At 30.9% G+C, this 23,411-nt stretch overlaps 1 protein-coding gene and 1 long non-coding RNA gene across 4 annotated transcripts; both read right to left on the bottom strand.

Annotated features, from left to right (window-relative positions):
* Window positions 1-989: 989 nt before the first annotated feature.
* Window positions 990-6,240, bottom strand: LOC110621795. 2 transcript variants are annotated; one of them, XR_006351621.1, is made up of 3 exons: window positions 3,338-6,240; window positions 2,550-3,231; window positions 990-2,431 (listed from the first exon to the last, which is right to left on the bottom strand). It is a non-coding gene; the product is annotated as an uncharacterized LOC110621795 (long non-coding RNA). The 2 variants fall into 2 exon arrangements; XR_006351622.1 differs by having other exon boundaries at window positions 990-1,413.
* A 1,888-nt stretch (window positions 6,241-8,128) lies between these two features.
* On the bottom strand, window positions 8,129-16,363 carry LOC110620823 (carbon catabolite repressor protein 4 homolog 1). 2 transcript variants are annotated; one of them, XM_021764724.1, is made up of 12 exons: window positions 15,673-16,363; window positions 12,259-13,012; window positions 11,835-11,921; window positions 11,671-11,754; window positions 11,506-11,592; window positions 11,321-11,407; window positions 9,842-9,895; window positions 9,693-9,748; window positions 9,436-9,550; window positions 9,076-9,223; window positions 8,768-8,922; window positions 8,129-8,517 (listed from the first exon to the last, which is right to left on the bottom strand). In XM_021764724.1, exons 1-11 carry the CDS (start codon window positions 15,828-15,830, stop codon window positions 8,777-8,779), a joined length of 1,776 nt encoding a protein of 591 aa, XP_021620416.1. In that variant the 5' UTR covers window positions 15,831-16,363; the 3' UTR covers window positions 8,129-8,517; window positions 8,768-8,776. The 2 variants fall into 2 exon arrangements, with proteins under 2 accessions (XP_021620416.1, XP_021620415.1); XM_021764723.2 differs by having other exon boundaries at window positions 9,657-9,748; window positions 15,673-16,362.
* Window positions 16,364-23,411: the final 7,048 nt, after the last annotated feature.

The raw sequence follows: 23,411 nt of genomic DNA, 5'->3' as shown, positions 1-23,411 counted from the left end.
ACTCATTTTGAAAAATAATGTGAAAAAAAGATTTCATATTGCAGAATAATTTTTCAAAATATATCTTAAAAAAGATTTTCAATTTAATAATTTCTCATTAAAAAAAATTAAAATTTTGCATAATTTAACAAACATTCATTTGAATTCTTTTCCGCATATCAAACAAAATGTATATGAAGATCAGAGCATTTGTTTCTTTAAATTTGGCTTTTGGGTAAGATCAAAGTTCATACTGACAAAAGATTTTTTTTTGGAAACAGCTGAGTTCACACAATCTGTAGCAGTTCAGAGGGCTCATGCAGTGAGAATACCAGAGCACACATGCCATAAAAAGATAGATATAAAGACTTGTGACTTTCAGAAATGCAATAAAGAGTGTGCCAAAGAGACACTGGGTGTTGGAGATTGCAGAAATGCCTTGTGTTTTTGCACATATTATTGTAAACAGCCTCCAATTTAACACAATTTTATCCTCTTGTTTGGCTTTGGCTGAGTGTATGTTCATCTGAGTACATGTCCAAATGCTGCCCATTTGGGTAATGAGATTGCAGCCTATGTATAATCTCTATATGTTTTGGTAGAAACTCTTTAAATAATTTGATTTCTCCTTTTTTGAGTATATACGAAGAGTGTTTGCCTTAATTTAGGAAAATTAGTTTATAAACCCTACACGCTTATAAGGTATTTAAACTTTTAAAAATTTAAAATTTTAAGCAACTGTATATTTGGTTAAAAAATTTGGAGCAGAGAATATGCCTTGTTCTATTTATATTCTTTACACTTTTCATTTTATAATTTGTATCTATTTTTTTTCTAAATTATTGATCACTTTTCTTTTTTACACTATAACAATATATAAATTAACTATTATAATCCTATTTAATTTTATCTTATTTATAAAAAGCATGTCAGAATATGTCTAAGTATTTAATGAATATAATTAGAAAATTAATAAAAAAAATTATATTTCTTAATACATATTATGTTCTGAGATCAAGTAAAAAGAGTTTATAATGGTTGTGTAAATTTAGACGGAGAGGAAGACGTCATCCTTTTTGTCCCTTTTCTTTTGTCCGCTAGTGATGTCTAACTGTCTCTCTGCTACAATAGTGACACCGGTCTCTGTCACTCAGACCCGTACATACGGATGCGTTCGAGTACCTCTTCACGCCAGGCGGCCATTTAATTCTCCCAGTGCACATGCGGGCAGGGCTGCAAAGTGACTGGGTCTGCTCTTCTTTCTCTGGTCACATCACCAGTTTGGGCTTCCTTTGAAATAGTCCGCGTGTGAGGTCTGTCCGAACTGATTCCTGGATAGGGCTGGAACACGCAATCTAGGTTATTTCACTTCAAGAAGGGTTTGGTGTGCTTTGAGCCTGCCTTTCTCATTGGAGTCTTGCTTTGCTCTCGAACCTAAAAAGTCCACGGTTATCATATATAAATAAAATAAAATAAATAAAAATTATAAGATAAATAGAGTATTTTATTAAAATTAACGCGAACAAGAAGAAGCATTAAGTGGATGAAAGCCTAATCTTGGTCGTCTAAGTGTGTTCTATTGCATTGCCATTCCACATGTAGTTGATTAATTGAGAAAGAAAGAAGCTTGATAATGAGGTTGAAAAAGTTTATTTTGATTTATAAACAAAGGTTAAGAAATCATACAACCCAAAAATTAAAAACACGATTCTCATTCGAAATATTAATTTTAACGAAATTAGAATATAAAATTAGTTAAAAGAAAAAAAATATTGCTATTAGTATTTGTGTTTATAAACAATGAAGTAGAAATAATTAATCATAGTGGTGAGCCAATTTGTTCTATAATTTCTAAAGAGCCATCTCCTCTGGTATTTAGATGTCGTGTTATTTAGAAGATTCTAAAATACTCAATAATTATAACAAGGAAAATATTGCGAGTTTTGCTTTTTTTTGCAAATTATAATCAGTTCAAGAAAGTAGCTAATTGATTAAGGAAATGAATGAAGAATTAACAAATTTAATAAAAGAAAACAAGTCAATTGAAGTCAAGTAGACAAGTCTAAAGGAGAAAACTAATGTTTTAATACTTCTATTGCAAGATTGGATATAGTGTCTATGATTTTTCATTTGTTGCTCAAAGTTATTGAATGGATGTCTAGTAAAATGTTTCTAAAGGGTATACTGGAAGAGGAAGTTTGTTGAGCAACCACCGAGCTGTTTGAAAAATAATAAAATAAAATAAATTATTATAATTCTTAGGATCAATTAAAATGTCTTTCCTTATTTTAAATTATAATAATTTAATCCTTCTAGTAACAATTGTTAATAGATTCTGTTAATTTTAATGCTTAGCACAATAATCTTGAGAAACCATCTCTAATCACCGCCCAACTTTACCATCTCTCTCACCCTTGGGTCCTTTTCATCTTTTTTTCCCCTTAATCTTCATCTGCATACCGTTTAAATTTAAAATCAAATTAAATCAAACCGATCAAATTAAATCAAAATCAGCAAGATAATCTCAAAAAACCTCTCTTATCACCACCCAATATTACCATCTCTCTCACCTTTCGGTCCTTTTCATCTTTTTTTCCCTTAATCTTCATCCACAGACCGTCTTCTTCTTCTTTTGTCCTCAATCTTCTTCAATTGATCATATCTAACCTGGATCTAAATCCTCCTCTCGCCCTCCTCCCTTTTTTCTTATTCTTCTCTACTCATTCAGCCCTTCTAGATTTTTTCATCTTCACCGGTGTCGGCTCCTCCATACGGGAGAGATAAGGTTAAAGAGGAAGGGATTCTTTCATTAAAAAAAAAAAAAAAAGGAAAAGGAAAAAAGAAAACATCAGTGCAGGTGACAATCGGATGCATGGGTGAAAGAGTAGGGAAAATAAATACTCATTTATTCATACATAGTTTTACTAAATTTCAGGAAATTAATTTTCATTTATTAATAACTTAGAATTTGTTAGATTACTTTCCTTAAAATCATACATAACCATTTTCAGGATTAATATATATATATATTAAAAAAAATAAAGAATTGGTGATAAGTGCATAATATTTAAGAACATTGCCAATTGCAAATGCAATTGAAGCGATTAAAAAAAGTCTGAGTGCAGATTCCAATCCCTTGGTTTAAGTTGGAGCACTGTGTTTGGCATTTTCCTTCATCACATTTTCCATTTCCTGGAATTTCAGCATGGCATATTTCTTGTGATTCTCCATTAGGCACCACCATCAAAATAGCTTCAAATCATAATTAATTATAATTATAATTATGGAAACTATTTAACCATATTTACAATTAAACACTCCAAATAAAAAAAAAAAATTCTGGGGTGAAGAAACAAACCTGAGAAAATAAGTAGAAGGGCAAAGAAGGAGCTCCCACAAATTACCTTAACCATATATTTTTTTTGAGAAATGTGTAGATATAATCTCTAACAAATCTGGATTGATCTCACTGTGTAAATCGAGAGATTTAAATTTGAAATCTCAATTACTTCCTACACTTTAAAAAAAAAAAAAATTAAATTATCGCTTGATTAGCAAATAAGAGAACTTGAATATTTGGGGAGAAGTTCATAGTAGTTTTCATTAATTAAGAATGCTATATATAATGGAGAATAAGATTCCAAACTCAATATGTAGGGATAGATTAGAGTAACAATTATAAACAAGAAAGGAATAATTTACCAAGGCAAAGAATCAGACTCTGTTTTTGCATAATTAATTATTTGTTTAATATTTTAATTAAATTGAAAAAAAAATCAATTTAATGTAAAAAATAAATGGAGGGTTAGCTGCCCAATCCACCAAACCAAACATAGAGCCACTGGTAATTCATGAGCGACATGGTTTGCTGATTTCCAAACAAAAGCAAAACTGTCAGACCTAAACTCAAAGACTAGAGTTTTACAGTCCTTAATAACTAGAGATTTTCTGTTGATCCACAGAGTGCTTGGTACACCAATAAACTGACCATCTCAACTATCAAATCCAGATTTCCTGCTTTATCCTTCGCCCAAGATAGTGCCTCACGAATACACTCTGAACCACTCCCATGGGAACATGCCTACCAGCTACAAACTGACCTTCATGGTTCCTAATCACCATCCCAGCTGCTGCAATTCTAGAACCAGCGTTATAAATTGCATCAACGTTGCATTTAATAGTGGTCATTGCTGGTGCTGTCCATCGAGATAAAAACTCGGCAATTAAGTGAAGCAAAGCTAACAGGTTGGCTCCTTGCCATATGCCATTCCTGTAAACAGTTCTGAGTTTTCTGATACACTGCTGCTGCATTTGTACGTTTCTGCTCCCACAACACTCTATTTCTGGCGTTCCATAACTCCCAGCACACCGTAACTGCTTCCTGCACCTCTTCTTTGCTGACCCGATTTCTCACTACTTCAAACCATTCTTGAACTATCATCACAGCTCCCCACCAGCCACAATTAGTCAATAACCAGCATTGCCTCGCAAAACTGCCTAGATAACAGAGTTTGCAGCAGTTCCATATCCCATGCTCGTTGTCTTGACCTGAACAAATCAGAAATAGTTCCATCCTCCATTCCGGTTGTGTTGACACTCTGTACATATGGAGTAGCAATGTCTGGCAGCCATGGAGCTTTATATACCAACCAGCGTGTCCATCCCATCTCCAATACGCTTGATACAACCGTGTTTTAACAGCAACTTCCCTTAACATAATGATTTCCAAATAAAACTTGGATTAACTCCTTCCTCAGCTTCAGATTAAGATCTTTTTATATAAATTTATTAATAAATTTTATTTTTTAAATTAAAATTAAATAATAGAAAATAAACTATAAAAAATATATTTTCACAAAATATTTTATACAATAAAAATATTTTTGAAAAACACGTTATTTACGGAGCCTTAATCACAAAATGCAACTCCAATTGCAGAAGCTAGCTCAGCCTGTGGCATTCATCTTAGAAGCAAAACTTCTTTATATTTTTTCTTCATTCGCTTGAACCATCATCAATGGAGAGCATGTGTATTTAATTACTTAATTGATTAACATATGATTATTTGCTAAAAAAGTTAATGATGTGACACGTAGTTTTCACCATTTAATAATTAAAAAATATCATATCAACCGAAGCATACTATCCTCACGTTCAATTTTAAAATTAAATAAAATTCCTTTGATTTGTTGTGGAATGTCCTCCACAACAAAAATTCCAAAATGAGAATGATGAGCTAACTTTTCCATCCAATCAGCAGCTTTATTCGCTTCACAATAACAGCGATGATCTCAGTACGTAGCCTCAGAATGGTTTCAATCTCTGCCCCGAGGGCTGAAGATCTACCAAAAGAACCTATGAAGGCTTTGACGAATTCTCCTTCAGATTTCCTGAGAATTTCTCTTCCAAAACCCATCCTATCTTTCCCTTTCCAAGCTTCATCCGCATTCAGCTTGTGGATGAAATTAAACCTAACCATGACCCAAAATCCCAAAATCGCTGATTTTGGTTTAAAACGAAATGGCTTTAGTTCCAAATAATTTCAATTTGATTTCGATTCTAATTCCAGTTTCACTGCAGCTAGAAATTTTTAAAAACTATAGTGATACTATAAATTTCGATTAACAACATATATCGACAGTTCGAGCAAGGCCAGTTCCAATATGTGGCTTAAAGAACTAATGCAATTTTAATTAAAACTTAATGCTAATCAGAATTAAAAAAAAAAAAGAAAAGAGAAGAAATTTCAGACGTTAAAAGGGCACAAGCTGTCTTGTTTATTGGTCAACAAATTTTCTTGGAGATTATTAATCACAGTAAAGCAAACAAAATAAGAGAAATTAAGAAATACATTTTATTTTATTTTATTATTAAATCCTTAAAATCACAAAATTACTCTTTCACGGGCTCAAACGACGTTAGATTCTTGAAATTCTCCCACGCCTTCTCCCAAACTTCCGCCTGATACTTCTTGCTGGCCTTTCCCTCTGTCACCTCCAATATCAGACGATAATTCATCCCCGAAACCACCTGCTCTTCACCCTTCACCACGTTCACCAGTATCAGATCGGTGTTCGCTCTCTTATTATATTCCTTTACCGCGTACTCTCCGATCTCTACGATGTTCGGATCTTTCAAATCCTTTATAGGCTGCCAACCGCCGGCCAGTGCCGCGAAAGCAACGGTGGCAAAGAAGAGAAAGGAGAAAATGAGACGATGGCCTTTCATTAGGTATAGTGAATTGCGGGTTCAAAATTCGAGTATTTCATACGGTAGAGCGTCGGGGCAAGAGAAGCAGGTTGGTATTTATAATCTAACGGACGGTTATAAGATTATTAGAAATTTGGGGTGGGACTAGGAGAAAATTACAGGTGGACCAGACGTGGCCATAACTACTGGTCGGTGGCAGCTCGCCATGTTGATATCGAGTGATATTGGGTTTCCGGGTACGAGTGGCTTTACATATCGCCCCATATTATAAGTTCATGTCTGCAAATATATTTAATTATTATTGAATTTATATAATTACATACTTACTTTAATAAAAATTATTAAATGTATTTTTTTATTTATTACCATTGGTGGTCCACTTTAAATTTCTAAAAATTAAAAAAAAATTACCACTGAATAACTTATTCCAATCTAGTTACTCCAATCTAATTAAATTATTTTTTAAAAAGTAATTTTTAAAAAAATAACACATTTAAACTAATAAGACTCGAGTATTATTTAGGTTTGGAATTCGCTCTGTAGCATTTGAATTTATAATTTTATTTAAAGCAAATAACTGTTTAATTCTTAAATTTTTTCAATATTAAATTTAGAGAAAGGTAAGAAGACGTTGTAGTTCTTCTGGCCATTGGTGAAATATTATAAAGATTTCATTGTCTATATGCGTTGCTATTTAGAAAAACAAATTCGAACTCAACTTTTATTATATCGAGAATTCAAATAACTCACTAATCAAGAATTCTTCTGTACATAGAGGTAAGCTAATTGTGGTGAAATCGAGATACCAAGGAAAGTATTTTATGGAATACTTAAAGAATTACTTTGGATTGGAATGCGATGTGAGATGTTATGACGTTACTCTATGAAATTGGGGCATTGGGCTTTCTGTTTAATGAGGTTACTTCGACACTCGGGGGTAATTTTCATCTATAATATTCAAGTGAAATTTCGATGAATCTTTCAATAAAATACATATATAATTTAAAATAATAATAAAAAAGTTATTTACCGCAAAAGAAATATTTTTTCACTACTTAAATTCACTCAAATAATAATCTTCAAAAAAGTTCAGAAGAAACATAAAAAAAAAAAAAAAATTAAAAAATGAGTTTTCATTTTTTAAAATTATTCAATTTAAAAAATTTTATTTGTTTCAATAAAAAAAACTAAAAAATCATTTATTTTTATTAATTAAAATTTAATTCATTAAAAATACTCTAAAATTATATTTTATTATAAAAATTATCACAAAAAAATTATTTAAAAAATTGTAATAACTAATGCCATAAACTCCCCTTAATTTTTTCTTTCTAAAAACTTATAAACCTATATTTTTTTTTATTTTTTTAATCACATAAAAAAAATACTAATACAAATTATCTTTATATAATATTTGTTACCATCTCTCACATTTTATAATATCCACACATTTTTTTACATTTATTTCCAATATTTAAATAAACTATACATATTTTTTATAAAATTAATCAAATATTTTTCTAATTAAAAATATATGAATAAATTTATAGAAAATATAATTTAATAGTTAATGTATAATTATTATTTTTTAATAAAATAATTATATAATTAAAAATAATAAATATATATTATTAATGTTTTATATTAATATATATATAAACTATAAATAACAACTAAAACAGAAAAAAGAAAAAAAAAATTGTTTATTATCATTTTAAACCATGTAAAATAGACTGCGCTTCTCACAAAAATTCATTTGCATATCTCCATATCATCTAAGTGATTATTTCAGAAAAATATTTAAAAGATGAGTTTTTTTTATACAAATTGAAGTTTAGTGATTGCAGTGACCATAAATGAAAAGGTCACTGCATGAAAATTACCCGAGAGCCAAATCATATATAAATATAATATAAATCACCACCTTAAAAAAGGCGGATTAGAGAAAAAAAATTAAAATTTATTACTTTCTGAAATAGAGAAAAGGGTGAACAAAAGGATGATTGAACCCAAAACTAGGAGGCATTCATTAGCATGCCACTAACCACTTGCTATGTAGGGGGAGCTTAAGGTACAGGATAATGACATACACTAAGCCTGTGGGCATTTCTATCACTATCACCAAACAAAATGACAAAACTCGTTGAATAAGCCATAACATATCTTTTTTCTATGAGACAAAAGCTGGCAATGGCATGATACAAAGCAAAGCAAAGCAGATCATGGCCAAGGATCCCACTATGGGATTCCCCGAAAATGACACATGGACCATGACCTCCCCATTCTTACACTTGCTTAATTCCTTTCATTTCCCTCAGTCTTCTCGACCTGCCCCAAATTCACAACCAATATCAGTTACAAAATTCTTTCAGTCATCACAATAACCCACATGATATCAAGAAAAAGAACATTTTCAGGTGGAGTAATCACAATCTATGAGTTCAATTTCAAACACAAACTCCCTCCACCCGAATTCAATTTTTTGTGGTCTGTTAAGTAAAAACGGTTTTGATGACCATACCGTGAACATTAGAGGCAAAATCTTCGGAATCAGGTAAAGTAAAAAATTATTGCTTACCCGGGACTATCAACGTCTCTGTCTAGACTTGCATCGAAATTCAGCTAAAAGTGCTATATGATCAGAGGACCACTCTGGAGAAGGAAGAGCTGTGTCTTTCCTCAAGCTTTCCTCATCCAAGAGTTCCAACAAGGACTCCACCGTCAGAGAGTCCGCTGAAAGCAAAAACAAAATAGATTTAATTTATCGACTACCAACATTCTACCAGTAAATTTGCAATTGGACAGCACATGGCATGAAAAATTGATAAGAAGAACAAGACTTTTGACAAAACAGGAAGCAAAAATAAATGCCTGAAAGTAGTTCACCTGTGTAAAATATGTAATCTAGAGTGCCAAGAAAATCTCTGGTGCAGTTTGTAAATAAGGGTTCATTTGTTCCAGGGTCCATTCTCCTCCGTTGCTGCTCCAGACCAAGACCAACGCCCAGTCTTGCAAAAGATGAATAAGCACTGACCTGCAACACTAAGTATGTCACAACCAGCAGAATCCAAAGAAAGCCACAACAAAAGTTAAACCCCAAAATAGACTGCAGCGAACACCACTTATGCTGTTCATCCCCCTGTTATGCATTAACCAAAAGAACCACCACATTTCCACTAACCCGAAAATTCTCTCCACAAATGGTACACAATATTTTGAGCTGGCCATTGTTGAAAGATACTTTACCAGAGGTAACTGATGTGTAAGCTTGCTGTGAGGACGTAAGATTCCAAGAGGATCTGCAACTAAATCTGGATGCAACGAATCTACCTTCCCCATAGCAAGAAGTGAATGAGGAGCACTGCAACAAAGTTCAAGAATATGTTCAACCAACCAATGCAACAGAACTGGCACAAAAGAATTTGTCTACTACATATGCTAAAATTATTTAAGAACAGCAAGTAGACCTTCCAGGGACAGAATTGAAATCTCCACACACTAACATTGGAATGTCCGCACTAGTAGCTATTTTCTCCAATCCTTTCAAGAGAGTGAGAACCTAATTTCATAAATATGAGGATACAATGAATACTTATCTTCACTATAGGAATAGACACAAATTTATATCAAAAGGCTAAGGGATAACAAGAACCTGCCAAAGCTTGACATCCTTTAGATCATGATGGACACTCACATGAGTGTTTGCCTGTATTTGAAAACCAATAACAAAGAGGTCAAAAGATAATTAGAGTAATATCCATGTGTGCTACTTAAGAATCATATTTTCTTGAACTTAAGTCTAAAGTTAAATTCAAAGGAAAATATAAAAGGGAAAGAAGAACATGCACATGCTATCTTGAAATGAAAGAGCAAAGCATTTAAGACATAAGAGATGTGCCATTAACATGTATTAGTTTTAATGTGTTTTATTTATATAGCAAGGATCATTTTAGGTCATTTCATGTTTGATCTAGTTTAGTAATTGATTTAGTTTGTTTTACCACGAGTTACCATTTCAAGTTAAATTGTCATTAGTTTTTACGTAATGTTTGTGAACAGGCACGGAGAAGTCCTAGTTGGAGCTGAAGCTGGAGTTGTGGTAGAAGCAAAAGTTAAATTTTGAACCAAAGGGGAAAATCGTGTAGCAGCTGCCTTGTTTTGAGAAACTGAGACAGGTGTGCCTACGTGATGGGTTGACTCCAAAAGGCTTCCTTTTCTGGCTGGTATCCCTTCCCTTGTTTAAGGGGAGAGCACATTTCTGAAGGGCTACGTGATGGGATCCCTCCATTGAGAAAGAAATATGAGGATTCCAAGGGATAAAAAGGAGAGAAAGAGAGTAAGACTGGAACCCTAGCCACTACATCTTGGAGCTAGAAAAGAGAAGATTTTATGCAGAGTGAAGCTTGAAGAATCACTACCAATCCACGTTTGATCTTTCTTGTTCTTTCTTTCATCCTCGTGATGTATTCTCTTACAATACTTATGCCCAATACTTTTATGCTGGTTGCATGATTTATGGTTATAGTTCTAGTGAGATTCGAACATAAAAATTAGGAGTTATTTATTAATTGAATGCATGAATGTGCAACAAGGTCATGAGGAATCTCAAATAACATCAAACCCACATATTTATTAATTGAATGCATGAATGTGCAACAAGGTCATGAGAAATCACAAATAACATCAAACCCACAGCCTGTGCATCCTCAAGTACAGACCTTATCAACAAGTTATGACAGAAGACACACCCTTTACCATAAGTAACAATTTTTTCAAATAGTGGAGAACGGAAAGACAAAGTGGAAAGTAGTCCAACTCCCATCACACCAAAAAACTGCATCTCAAATGTATTATCAACACATAAACTCTTATCAGAAAAGCAAATTATAGTTAGTTAACATGGCCACAGGCTCAGCAGTTCTTTGTTTTGACGCTAAACTTTAAAGCCAATGTGCTTGGGAGCAGTAACTCTAAGGGCCTATCCCCAGAACAGTGACTCCCTAGTGGAAGTGAAGAAAATTAGTATTCTAGTTAATCTGAGAAGAAATGGACATTAAGATGCACGTAAAGCCAATTTCAATATAATAAAAAGGAAGCATTCTAACATAATATTTAAAACATGATGACTCACAACACAAAGAAGTTGCCGTTTCCCAAGATTATCAGCTCCTTGATTACTGAATTTTGCTTCCAAAACCACTATTAATGCAACATTATCCTATAATCAGAAGATAATTTACATGAGGCTACCAGGACAAATATACATCATAAAACTTGTACAGCCAATATGTTCACTAAGCTCATCTTCAAACTTACCTTGACCAAACGATTTAAAGCAGTTTTCCTCTGAGCACTTGGAACAACAGCTTCAGTCAAGGACTGAGCAGCTTTATTAAACTCAACCTGCATGCAAGTGCACATCCTCTTAATAAATGGAAGAACTATATAAAAATAAGATCCACTTACAGAACACTTCCAAACCTCGTATTTTTTGACATGAGAAAACCTATCTCGGCGAAAAAATGTTGCACAACCATCAATAGTATGAGTATTTCCATTGTAAACCTGCAGTTATGACATGAATTTAAAATACACAAAACAGTTGATAAATGCAATAACAACAGAATAAGCAGTTCTAAAGAAACCTCATTGGTTTTTCTCTTATAAAGAGCTTGATAACCATGTTTGTCCAACTCGGGGGCAAAAAACTCCTCATAATGATCACTTTGAACCTAAAACCAGAAGACAAAAGAACTTTTACTTCAGGTAGTGAACTCTTTGTGATACTGATCATGAAATGAAGTTCATATTGAGCTTAATTAGAAGCCAAATTTTTAGCATAGGAGTTTTAACAATTCTAACATTCATTTCTTAGTCCACAACATTGCTAGAAATTTGATGACTTCATTCCACTATTCAAAATTGTTGAGCACAACTAGCACTTTTCTCCCACTGAATTTTCTCTCATTTCTAGCTAGATTGTGATGGGGAAAAAGTTGAACTGAATATTTCGCAACTCGCTGTCAATGTCCTCTAAATCAAATTGCAAAACATTAATTCCTGTTTTACCTCCTGAAGACAAACAATATCTGCGCGATATCCAACAATTTCCCGAAGCAAATTCTGCCGGCGATATGGCCAAGAAAGAGCCCATGAAGGACAATAGCTGTACGTCTCACTTGTTGCATAAACATCAGACAAAATGTTGTATGAAAGTACAGTAAAGTTTCCTGAAGATGAAATACGGCCATCTGAATCCAAATGCCCAATCACATCAACTCCACTGACTGAAATCAATCGTCTTGGAGTGGGCGAAGGAGCAGGAATCACACGGGAGGTTAGAATGGTGTTGCCATGTCCAACAGGTAATTTAGTTTCAGCATCTACCACAACGCATTCAAACTTTAGAACATGGCCAATATCATCAGCTGATGGAGTATATGTTTTACAACGCCCAACTTCAAACCAAGTTTCACCACCACTTCTTTGTGTAACTGCTGCGGGATATAAAGGTGCAGAACCATTCGTCAAGCTAGCACTTGATGCAGAACCAGACAAACTAGTATTAATAGCTCCAGAACCAGAGCTATTGAAGCGACCAAATAACTCCTCCTCCTCATTTCCATTTTCATTTACAGCACTTGCAGCACGGTCATGTAAAACACGGTGATGCTGCCATGCATCAGAGAAGCACTTGGGAGAGCAATGGTAACTTTTGGCAACAGGTATTTTGGACTTGACACAACCTAGGCACTGCAATGTGGCTTGCTCAGAAGGATGTACACTACATACAGCAACTTTTCTGTCACTTTGTATCCTATACCTGCAATACAAGCACGGGAATAAAGAAGTACACACCATATTTAGTAAATACGGACTACATTTCACGCCATCATTTTCTCCTTTTTTTAATGGTTGCTAACAGGGTAATGCCTATAACACACACAACTATCCCTTATCACATCCATAGCACAGAGAGTTCATAGAAATTGGGGCTTCAAGTACCCAATGCCAAGGCCAAGACATGGCTTAGGCCCATGCAAATGCAATGGCAAGGCAAAGGGGCAAGGACAGCAAAAGATGGGAGCCCAGGAGATAAGAAAATAAACAAATACCACCAATGACTCCAGTAATATTAAAATAATATGATACAACTTTAGACTTCTATTCAAGGCTATTTTGTTCATACTGAATTTACAAACCTTTTTTTCCAGGTAAAAAACCCAATCTTAAATAGATCCCAAGAAGCAAGAATGATAGAATATCTCAGATGAGAAAAAATTTTAAAAAAGAAATACATAATCCAGGTAAATGCCAAGCACAATTATCACAAAAATATATTACAACCAGTCAAACACTCAAGTAATTATCCACTCAATATAAAAAATTTGACACATGCACTTCTGGACTTAAAAGGAATCCAAACCTCGTGACCAATTTATCCATCTTTATTGCATTTTTCATATTTATGTTTCTAACAAGTTTCTTTCATTTCTTTTTTCATTGCAGCATCCATACTTATCAAACATGCTTACTTCTTCAATTATATCTCATAAACAACAGTTTACATTCTCAAGCAATAATATTCACTATGAATGTGTTGTATGTCCAACAAAGAACCCCTCAATAACCCCAAAAAAAGAACGCAGACATACAGAGCACTCAACTAGGCAATGGAATAATGCCAGAATTAAGGATAACTGTCCAGTACCCCACAGACCACTGTAAATAAGGTTCACCTATTTTAAGATAAAAGTTAGATAAATACTTGGGATTTCCAGATCACAGAGAATATGATATTTAATAGGAATTTAGCATGTCAAAGTTCCAGTAAATTAGATATTTGCCTATATCCAATCAAATCGCTGAGGAGCAGGAGTGGGCACAAAACTCATTTATCTCTACAACAGTCTAACATGATTCTTTAAACCATAATCACATTTTTCCAAAATTTTCTCCTAAGATCCTATACTACTTTCCTCTGAATAATAAATATTACCAGCTCACAAACTGGCAATAACAATGATTTAACATTCATTACCCATACCAACTGATATAAGGAACGGAAGAAAATACTCTTAGCTTGACTGCGTGATACAGATAATTATCATGTCAGTGGCGATGCTTTAGTTCTAACATAATCAATGTAAAACCACTTTTATCAGCTGATAATAACAGGATTGAGAAAACATTGTCTCACAAATGACACAACAACAACAACAACTAGGTCTTAATCCCAACTAGTTGGAATCATCTATGTAGATCCCTTGTCGCTATTTAATCTGTTAGACATCAAGTCCACATTAGCAGTCAAGACTTATAAAACCTCGTGTACTACTAATCTCCACATCATCTCAGACCTCCCACTTCTGCATCCCACTCCTTTCTATACTACCTTATAGCACTTCCATATTAGAGTATTTAGCACTCTACATTGGACATGACCAAATCATCTCAAGTGACCCTCTCTCATTCTATCTCCAATATGAGCTACACACATTCAAGCCAACATAAAACATAATAAGCTAGTTTCATGATTATCACATTTGCAATTCCCGGAGAAAAAAAAAATGCTCCTCAAATGCACAATCTAAAACATAACTGGATTAAATACTAGCACATTACACTATCACTTCCAATATTAATTTGTACAAAATACAACTTATTCATCAAAAATTGCAAAACAAGCAGGAATGTAGTGAACCCCAAATTCTAATTAATATTAGGAAAATTTTCTTTTAATACATTCTGATTTATCCCCAAAAACAAGCTTTCCAACCTCATGGCTCCTATGCATTCAAGGAAATACTGAAAGGAAAGTAATGTTAATCTTATCTGATGCTTTTGATATATTCATAGTAGAAATAAATATGCGGCATGAATGATATTAAAACATTACCTCCTAGAATAACAAATGTATCCAAATTATCATTACTAATTTTTTGAGAAAAAAACAAAAGAGAGGAAACTAATCATGCTCACCAACTTGTAATTTAGTATTGGTGCCAAAAATGCATTTACATCCATCACTGATCAACAGATAATACCTGATCAACCTACCATAAAAGAATGTATGTAAAACAGAATTATGTATCCAAAATACCAAAACAATTGCAGACCTAACTTTAAGTTCTAACTCGAACATGTTGCAACCTTTTCAATGTCATAGCCACAAGCAAGCCCAATAATTAATGCTTCAGAATATTCATTAACAAAGTCCACTATCAATAGGCAATCAACTAAAATACATGGAAAATCTACTAATAATAGAACACAGGCACTCCTCACCTTGTTTTATTACTATGTACAACGCGAATTTTCTGTACACACACAATCCTTATCACAACATCTGAATACAAGATTATTTAAAATAGTTCAAATCTTCGCTAAAACCCCAACTATTGAAGGAAGCCCTAATTGCCAAAATTAAATACAAACTTCTGGGGGAAAAAAAATCCCTAAATGGAAGGATAGTAGGCTTACCACTTATATCTCAAGAAATGACCGTCGAGAGGGGCGGACTCAGGGACATCGTCAGTTGTGGCGGTCTTGTCAGGTCGCCGTAAAAGGACGTAGGGCGTTAACTCGCAGCCTACAATGGGAATATCCGACGGAAGGTGCACGCGTAGCACACTCAGCATGCTTTTTCACTCTTCTCTTCCCTCACCTCTATGTAACCCTATCAACTCCAACTCCTCCACGAAACAGAGACAACAAAAGGCAGCAATTAAAAGTGGGCGGATACTTGGCGGATCCGTCATTTACTTGAACAGAATGCCCGCCAGCCTTGACCAGAACTCCAGGAATTATACTCCGAAACCCTAAAATCCGGCGATTAAAAGAAGAAGCAAGCAAAAAAACAATCAACACGGATCTTGTAATCAAGAACGAATAAGCAACAAATTTCAGCGAGAGAAAGAGAGATGTGGTTGAGAGCTGAAGGAAGAAAGGGAGGGTTTTGGAGGAGTGTTGAAAGTGGATCGAGCGTCGAAAGAATCGACAAGTGTATGTATAGAGAGAGGGCGATGGAGGGAAGGAGAAAGGAGGAATCAACAATTAGGGTTTTACAGAGAAAAGTGAGAATGTGGCGTTGGGGGTGGCGATGTAGGAGACGTGGTGTCTGTGCCTTCTTTGTATGTGAGACTCGAGACTTGGAGAATGAGAGGGAGAAAATGGGTGACATGCCATATATATGATTTTTGGTTTTCCTTTTGCATAAATTACTAATTAGTCTCTAATAATACGTTTTGGGATAAGTTTTTACCAGGTGAAATAAGGAATTATTTTTTAATAAAGATAGTGTTTTTTGAAATTTCTAAAATTTCAAAAAATTTACTTTTTAATGTTATAAAAATTAACTCCCATTATCTTACTTTATTTTATATTTTCAGTATTTTATTTTACTTGATGAGAAAATTTATTAAATATAATGTAAATTTATCCAAAATCATAATAAAATTGTAAAGAAAGGATTTGAGAGCTAGGAATTTTATCACGAATCAAAAAGTAAAAGATAGTTTAAAATTTTCAGAATTTTTTTTTTTCTATTAAGAATTTAATGGTAAAAATAATTAAAAATTAATATAATAATTATTTTGCTGATAAAAACACAAATATCAAAATATTTTAATAAATTTTTAAAAATATAAGAATCAATTAATAAATAATAATAATACTCAAATTAAAAAGTAAATCTCTCTAATTTCATAAAAAAAATAGCAAATTAACCATTAGTCAAAACATAAGAAGAATCTTCTATATTTTTTTTATTATTTAATTTTAATTTATAAAATAAAATATATTAATAAATTTATATATACAAATTTTAATAAAAAATTATTTTAAAAATAAAAAATTTATTTTTTAAAATTAATTTAATTTTTTATTTGATCAGAAAAATGTTTTTAATTAATTTTTTAAATATATTTTAGACATTAAAAAATATAAAAATGATTTTTTTAAAGAAACAAAAGGAGCCTTAGTATCAGAGTTGACATAACATAATCAATAAATATATAGTGGAAAAAAAAAGATCAGATTTCGAAAAATCTTTAATGATTTGTCCAAATGTACTAGTAGATGAGTTTAGGCAGTGATCAAGTCTCTCTCAACCTTAATAAATGCAAAGGCAAAAGGTAGTCAATTGAAAAATTAATTCAAAAGTTACTTGAGATTTTATAAAATAAAGTAATCCACTTAAATTTTTAAATTTTTTAAATTAATCAATTAGGCATTTTAAATTTTTTAAAAATAACATAAAAATGCAAACTCTTAAAATAATTAATAACTATTAATAAAAAGAAAAATAAAAAACTATAATTTCAATATTTATTTTTTAATAATTATTTTATTAATTAAATTAATTATTACATTATTTTATTTTATTATCTCTTCTAGAGAAAAAAATAATTTTGTTTATTGTTTTATATTATTTTAATATAATAATATTCATTTTTAATTTATTATTTCGAAATTGAAATTTTTAAGTTTTTCTCTATTACATAAAATAAATAAATGTTATTATTTAAAATTTTAAATTGTTTTCTAAAATATTTAAATTTTAAAATTTAAGTAAACTTTATCAAATAAAAATATTATCTATAGAAAGACATTATTTATAATAAAAACATTATTAATAATTTTGTAATATTTATTTAATAAAAAATACTTTTTTAATTTCTATATTATAAAAAAATTCAATGGTGGTTGATTTGAGGTTTTATCGAAAACTGCATCTTCCTCTTGCTCGCATGTATTGGTTGATTTGAGGCACTTCCCCTGATTCGATGGTGGCACGATCTGTTGTGGTTGATGAAGTATCCCACAGTGGTACTTCGTTTCACTGTTTAAAGCGTAGATCTGGTGGTGGATGTCCGTTTTCGTAACAAGCTATGTTTTCTCTTGGTGCTGGATGGTTTTGATTTCTTAGCCATGGTTCTACTCTTTGGTCTTCAATATGGTTTCATGGCTTTTTTGGCTTTTGGTGTTGGAGTAGACCTTCTTCTTCATTGCTTCATTTGGCCACAGAGATCAGATTTTTGGCATTGAGAGCAATGCGAGCTGAAGGATGCTTCGGATCAAGTGGTTTATTCGAGTTTTTAGGGCTTTGTTGTCATTTAGGCTTTTTTAGTTTTGGGGCTAAAATCCTTTAGGTCAATATTATGTTTCTTTAATGTTTAGGTCTTTATCTATAATTTGCTTGGAGCTCTTTATGGCTTTATTTTAATGAAGTTCCTACCTTTGGAAAAACAAAAAGACTCATTTCTTTTATGCATAAGATTCAATAATCTAAAAATTACTATAAGGTCCTTAAATTTTTTAAAAAAATTACTAATTAATTTCTATTTTGAAACTATCCGATTAAAATATTATAAATTTTATAAAATCGAACTTTTTAATGTTTATATCAAAGAAAACATTAATTAATTTATTTTAGTACTGATCAATGGAATTAAATAGTATGTATATCTAAAATTATATAAAATAAATAATATATATATAATTAAAATTTATATATAAATATATGGAATAAAATTTATATATAAAAAATTTCCTTTATAATAAAATTCTTTTAAGTCTATGCAAAAATTTAATATTTAAAGTTATTTGTTTAGAATTCGCTTAATTTTTTTATTTTATTTAATCAATTTTCTAAGCAATTCAAGAATAAAAAAAAGTTTCAAAATAAAAAAATAAAAATATTTTCTTATAAAATATATTCCATAAACCAAATTTTATTCCATCTAAATTTTCACCCAAAATTTAAAAAAAAAAAAACCATCCTCAAGAATTCTCGCTTATAAAAAAAAATTTTCAAAATAAATAAATAGATAATTAATATTAAAATATCTATTACTATACTAATAAATTTTAAGCCGTTAATAATATTAATGGATTTAATAAAAAATTTTAAAATTTATTTTTAATTTTTAATATTAAAATTCATTAATAATTTATAAATTTATAAATAATTATTGATAAAATATATTAATATATTTTATCTGAAGATTGAAAAAGTAAAATTTTAAATCTCTTAAATTTATTCAAATGCATTTACCATCAAATTAACTATGTGCATGCAATAAAAATAAATATATCTTTTAAAAATTTAATAATAAATTATAAATATATTAATAAACTGCATTTATAAATATAACATCTCTCCTTTTATCATTCATTTTTCTATTATTTTCCAATCTTCTATGTTTTTCTTCTTCTCTTAATTTTTTTATTATTATTTTCTTTCATTTAACTTTCTTATTTTTTCTATATTTTCCTTTCTTTTATTATCATTTTTCTCTCATTCTCTTTTCTCTCCTTCATTTTTCTCAATAATTTTCATTTATATTACTTATCTCCATTTTCTTTCTTTCATTATTTATCTCTCATTTTATTTATTTTTATTTATAATTTTAATTATATTAATTTCTTTCATTTCCTTTCTTTTTTTTCTATAATTTTCTTTTTTATTATTTTCTCTTAATTTATTTCCTCTCTAATCATTTATTCCCTTTTCTCTCATGTCTTTCTCCTCCTTCTCTATAATTTTTTTCTATCACTTTCTCCAATTTTTTCTTCTTTCACTTTCTTTTTCTCTTCTTCTCTAATTTCTATCTTTTTCTATCATTTTATGCAATTTAATTTTCTCTCATTCTCTATTTTCCATACTTTATTTTATCATCTACACTTTTATTTTTTAAATATATCTGTAGACATACATTAAAAACTTATTTATAACAATAATAATATAATTTTAGATCTTATACAATTAATAAAAAATAAATATAAATAATAATAAAATTTATTATTTTAATTAAAATAATAATTTTTAAAAAATTATTTAAATTATCAATAGATCACAATGCATTAATAATTTACTAACAAATTATGAATAATAATATCTTTTTTTTTCAATTTATTAACCGATTAAATAATAATAAAAAATCCCTAATAAAATTATTAATAAGACTAATGGATTTAATTTAAAATCCATTAGCAACAAATTTTTTAACAAATTTTTTAATAATAGATATTAATTTATTAATAATTTATTCACTATTAAATTTTTATTGAATTATCAATAAAAAAAATTGTTAGTAATCTAGAAAGTATAACTGACAGTTTAATCCAAATTAGAATATGAATGATATTTATTAAAATAAATTAAAAAAACCCAAAATACTATATAAAATTACAATATAAATGGAAAGTAAGAATTATAAAGGTAAAAAAAAAAAGTAACTGTAATCCATAAAAGGGAATAAAAATCAGCAACAGGTAATATTTCCATATATAAAAAATATTATTTAATTATTTTAAGCATAACAAATAATTAATGGGAAATTTAAGAAAAAAAATATAAATACCCATATGCATGACTCATTCATCATTCTGCCAAGCAACAAATTAATTTTTATTTTAGAAATGGTTCGGCTTTCCTTCAAGCATTTCTTAGTTCTTCTCCTTGTTTTCTCAGGTATTAACATCCTGTACTCTTTTTCTAAAAAAAATTTAAATAAAATAAATTTTTTGAATATATCTGTAACGATCCGAAAATCGGACCGCCACCGGTGCTCACACGTTAAAAAATATTTAAATATTAATTTTTAGAGAATTTTTTAAATTTTGTCATTTTTAGCATTTTTGACTGATGTAATTGTTTTATTTTAAGTAATACAGGTGAATTAATAGTATACCAAACAGAAGGGAAATATTGCAACGAAACACTGAAACCCCTGCCTGGAAGTGGTGGAAAGTGTGTGATTTACGGTTGTCGGATACTCTGTGATATGTTCTATAAAGGATCTAATGCTGAGTGCGTCGATGTCAGTTCAGGAAGTCGTTGTGTTTGTTCTTGGGAGTGTTAATTACCCAATAATTAATTCTTAATAAGAAGCAAGTCTTCACTTGCCATTTTCTCTAATTATTATTTATATTTTAAATTTATTATAAATCGATTCTAAATAAGAATTATTGAAACGCATCGTTTTGCTAGTTAGGTTTATTTGTGAAAAGTTCATGTTTGGAATCTGTCGTCAAGTTTTAAAATTCAGTATTAAGTGTTAAAGGGACATTTAAAAAGAACTGAAAATTATTTAAAAGAAAAAAGAAAAGAGATTTTGCTTTCTACTCAGTGATGTCAAACCCGTTATTCAAAAAAAAAAAATTAAAATTAGATTTAGAAAATTAAATTAATTCAATAGAATTATACTAGCACTGAAAAAAAATAAAATTAACATGATTATACCATGAAGAATAATTATTTATATTATTAATTCTTATATAATGCTTTTAACTTATTTATATTATTAATTTTTATACAAAATAAGATAAAAATATTAATAATAGAATATATTCAAACATATATTATATTAATTAATTTTTTTTATCAATGATATAAAGATATTTAATATTTATAAAATTAAATTGAATAATTTCCTTCGAATTCATTTGATCGGTTGAGTTTTAATAAATTTTTTATATTTTATAAATTATTTTTAATATTTTAAAATTTAATCAAAATATTTTAACTTTAATTATATCTATTTTTATATTATAAAAAATAATATGTTACTCAGTTTTATCAATTTTTTTATTAAAATTATCTGAAATAATCGAATGTAAAAAAAAATTAAATCAAACTTTTAAATTAAAATTTTAAAAAATAAAATCTTACCTTTCACACTAAATTATTAAATAACTTTAATTTTAATGTTATAATAAATATAATTTTTATTAATTCCTCTGTCCTATAATATGTATTGAAGAATTAATATTTATTAAATTTTAATAATAAATTAGTAATGGAGCGTTAGGAGGAGGGTGTATTAATAAATACAATATAAATTTTATTACTTTAATTATTTTTGTTCACTTGCTGTGAAAAAAAAAGAAAGCCTATCTCTTTGGACTGAGAAATCTTTAATGACAATGGAGATCTCTTAGTAGAATGTTATTTGAATAAAAATTATAATAAATTAAGATTAATATTTTAATGTTTCAGCCACACCTCAATCTAGTATATCCAGCCTATGGCCATTCTCACAGTGGGGTATAGATATTCTGGAATCCTTCCCTAAGACTACGGGGCAAAAGAAATTCGTAATAGTGGCTGTAGAGTACTTTTCAAAATTGCCAGAGGCAGAGGCAGTCCCCACTATAACGGCAAGAAAAATGATAGACTTCATCTGGGTCAACATCATTTGCAGGTTCGGGATACCAAGAGTGCTCATATCAGATAATGGCAGACAGTTTGACTGCAAGACCTTCAAAGAATTTACAGCTAACATGGGCATATGGCACAAATTCTCCTCGGTAGCCCACCCCCAAACCAACGGCCAAATAGAGATCACTAACAGAGCTATCCTTCAGGGACTAAAGAAACGACTGGATGGGGCAAAGGGAAACTGGGCAGATGAGCTCAACAGTATCTTGTGGGTATTCTGAACTACGCCTAGGATGCCAACCAAAGAGACACATTTTGCACTTGCGTTTGGCACCAAAACTGTAGTCCCAATCGAGTTGCAAGTCCCTACTCATCGAGTTCAATTCAATAACGAGAGCACCAATGACGATAAGCTGAGAAGCAACTTGGATGTCCTAGAAGAAGTCAGAGAAGAAGCTCAAGTCCGTACGGCTGTGTATCAACAGAAGGCAGCCCATTATTATAACCAAAGAGTCAGGGAAAGGAGCCTGAAGGTGGGAGACCTGACACTGAGAAACCTGAAAGCTACAGGAAAAAGGGTTGCAGTAGGAAAACTGGCACCAACCTGGGAAGGTCTTTTCAGAATATTCAAAGTGATCAAGCGAGGTGTATACCGAATTGAGGATATGCAAGGAAACCCCGAGCCTCAGGCTTGGAATATTCAACATTTGAAAAGGTATTTCCCTTAAAAGTTCCACCAAATGTAAAAAGGACAGCTATACGTCAAACATGTGAATAAAATGAAATACGATTGTCAAATTGTATGTTTGCCATGACTTACCTTGCTTTCTTTAAAAAGAAAAGAGAACAGGCACGAATGTCAAAGACCTCAGTGAGGTAGGTGACCGGGCTCCAAAATGACCCCGACACCATAAAACCTGCTGAGATGATGAAGCGACAATAAGGCCAAAGTGCCTGAATCTTGTTCTAGACCTCAGTGAGGTAGGTGACTGGGCTAAAAAATGACCTCGGTGCCACAAAACCGGCTGAGATGATGAAACGACAGTAAGGCCAAAGT

Source organism: Manihot esculenta, chromosome 8 (genome assembly GCF_001659605.2).
Source record: "Manihot esculenta cultivar AM560-2 chromosome 8, M.esculenta_v8, whole genome shotgun sequence".
Taxonomy (NCBI): Eukaryota; Viridiplantae; Streptophyta; class Magnoliopsida; order Malpighiales; family Euphorbiaceae; genus Manihot; species Manihot esculenta.
This window is presented reverse-complemented; position numbering and strand designations above follow the sequence as displayed.

Coding starts and splice junctions, on each gene's coding strand:
- LOC110620823 (XM_021764723.2), bottom strand. CDS start 15,830: ATGCTGAGTGTGCTACGCGTGCACCTTCCGTCGGATATTCCCATTGTA. Junction 11,755..11,834: donor ATAAGAGAAAAACCAATGAG/GTTTCTTTAGAA, acceptor TCATAACTGCAG/GTTTACAATGGAAATACTCA. Junction 11,593..11,670: donor CTCATGTCAAAAAATACGAG/GTTTGGAAGTGT, acceptor ACTTGCATGCAG/GTTGAGTTTAATAAAGCTGC.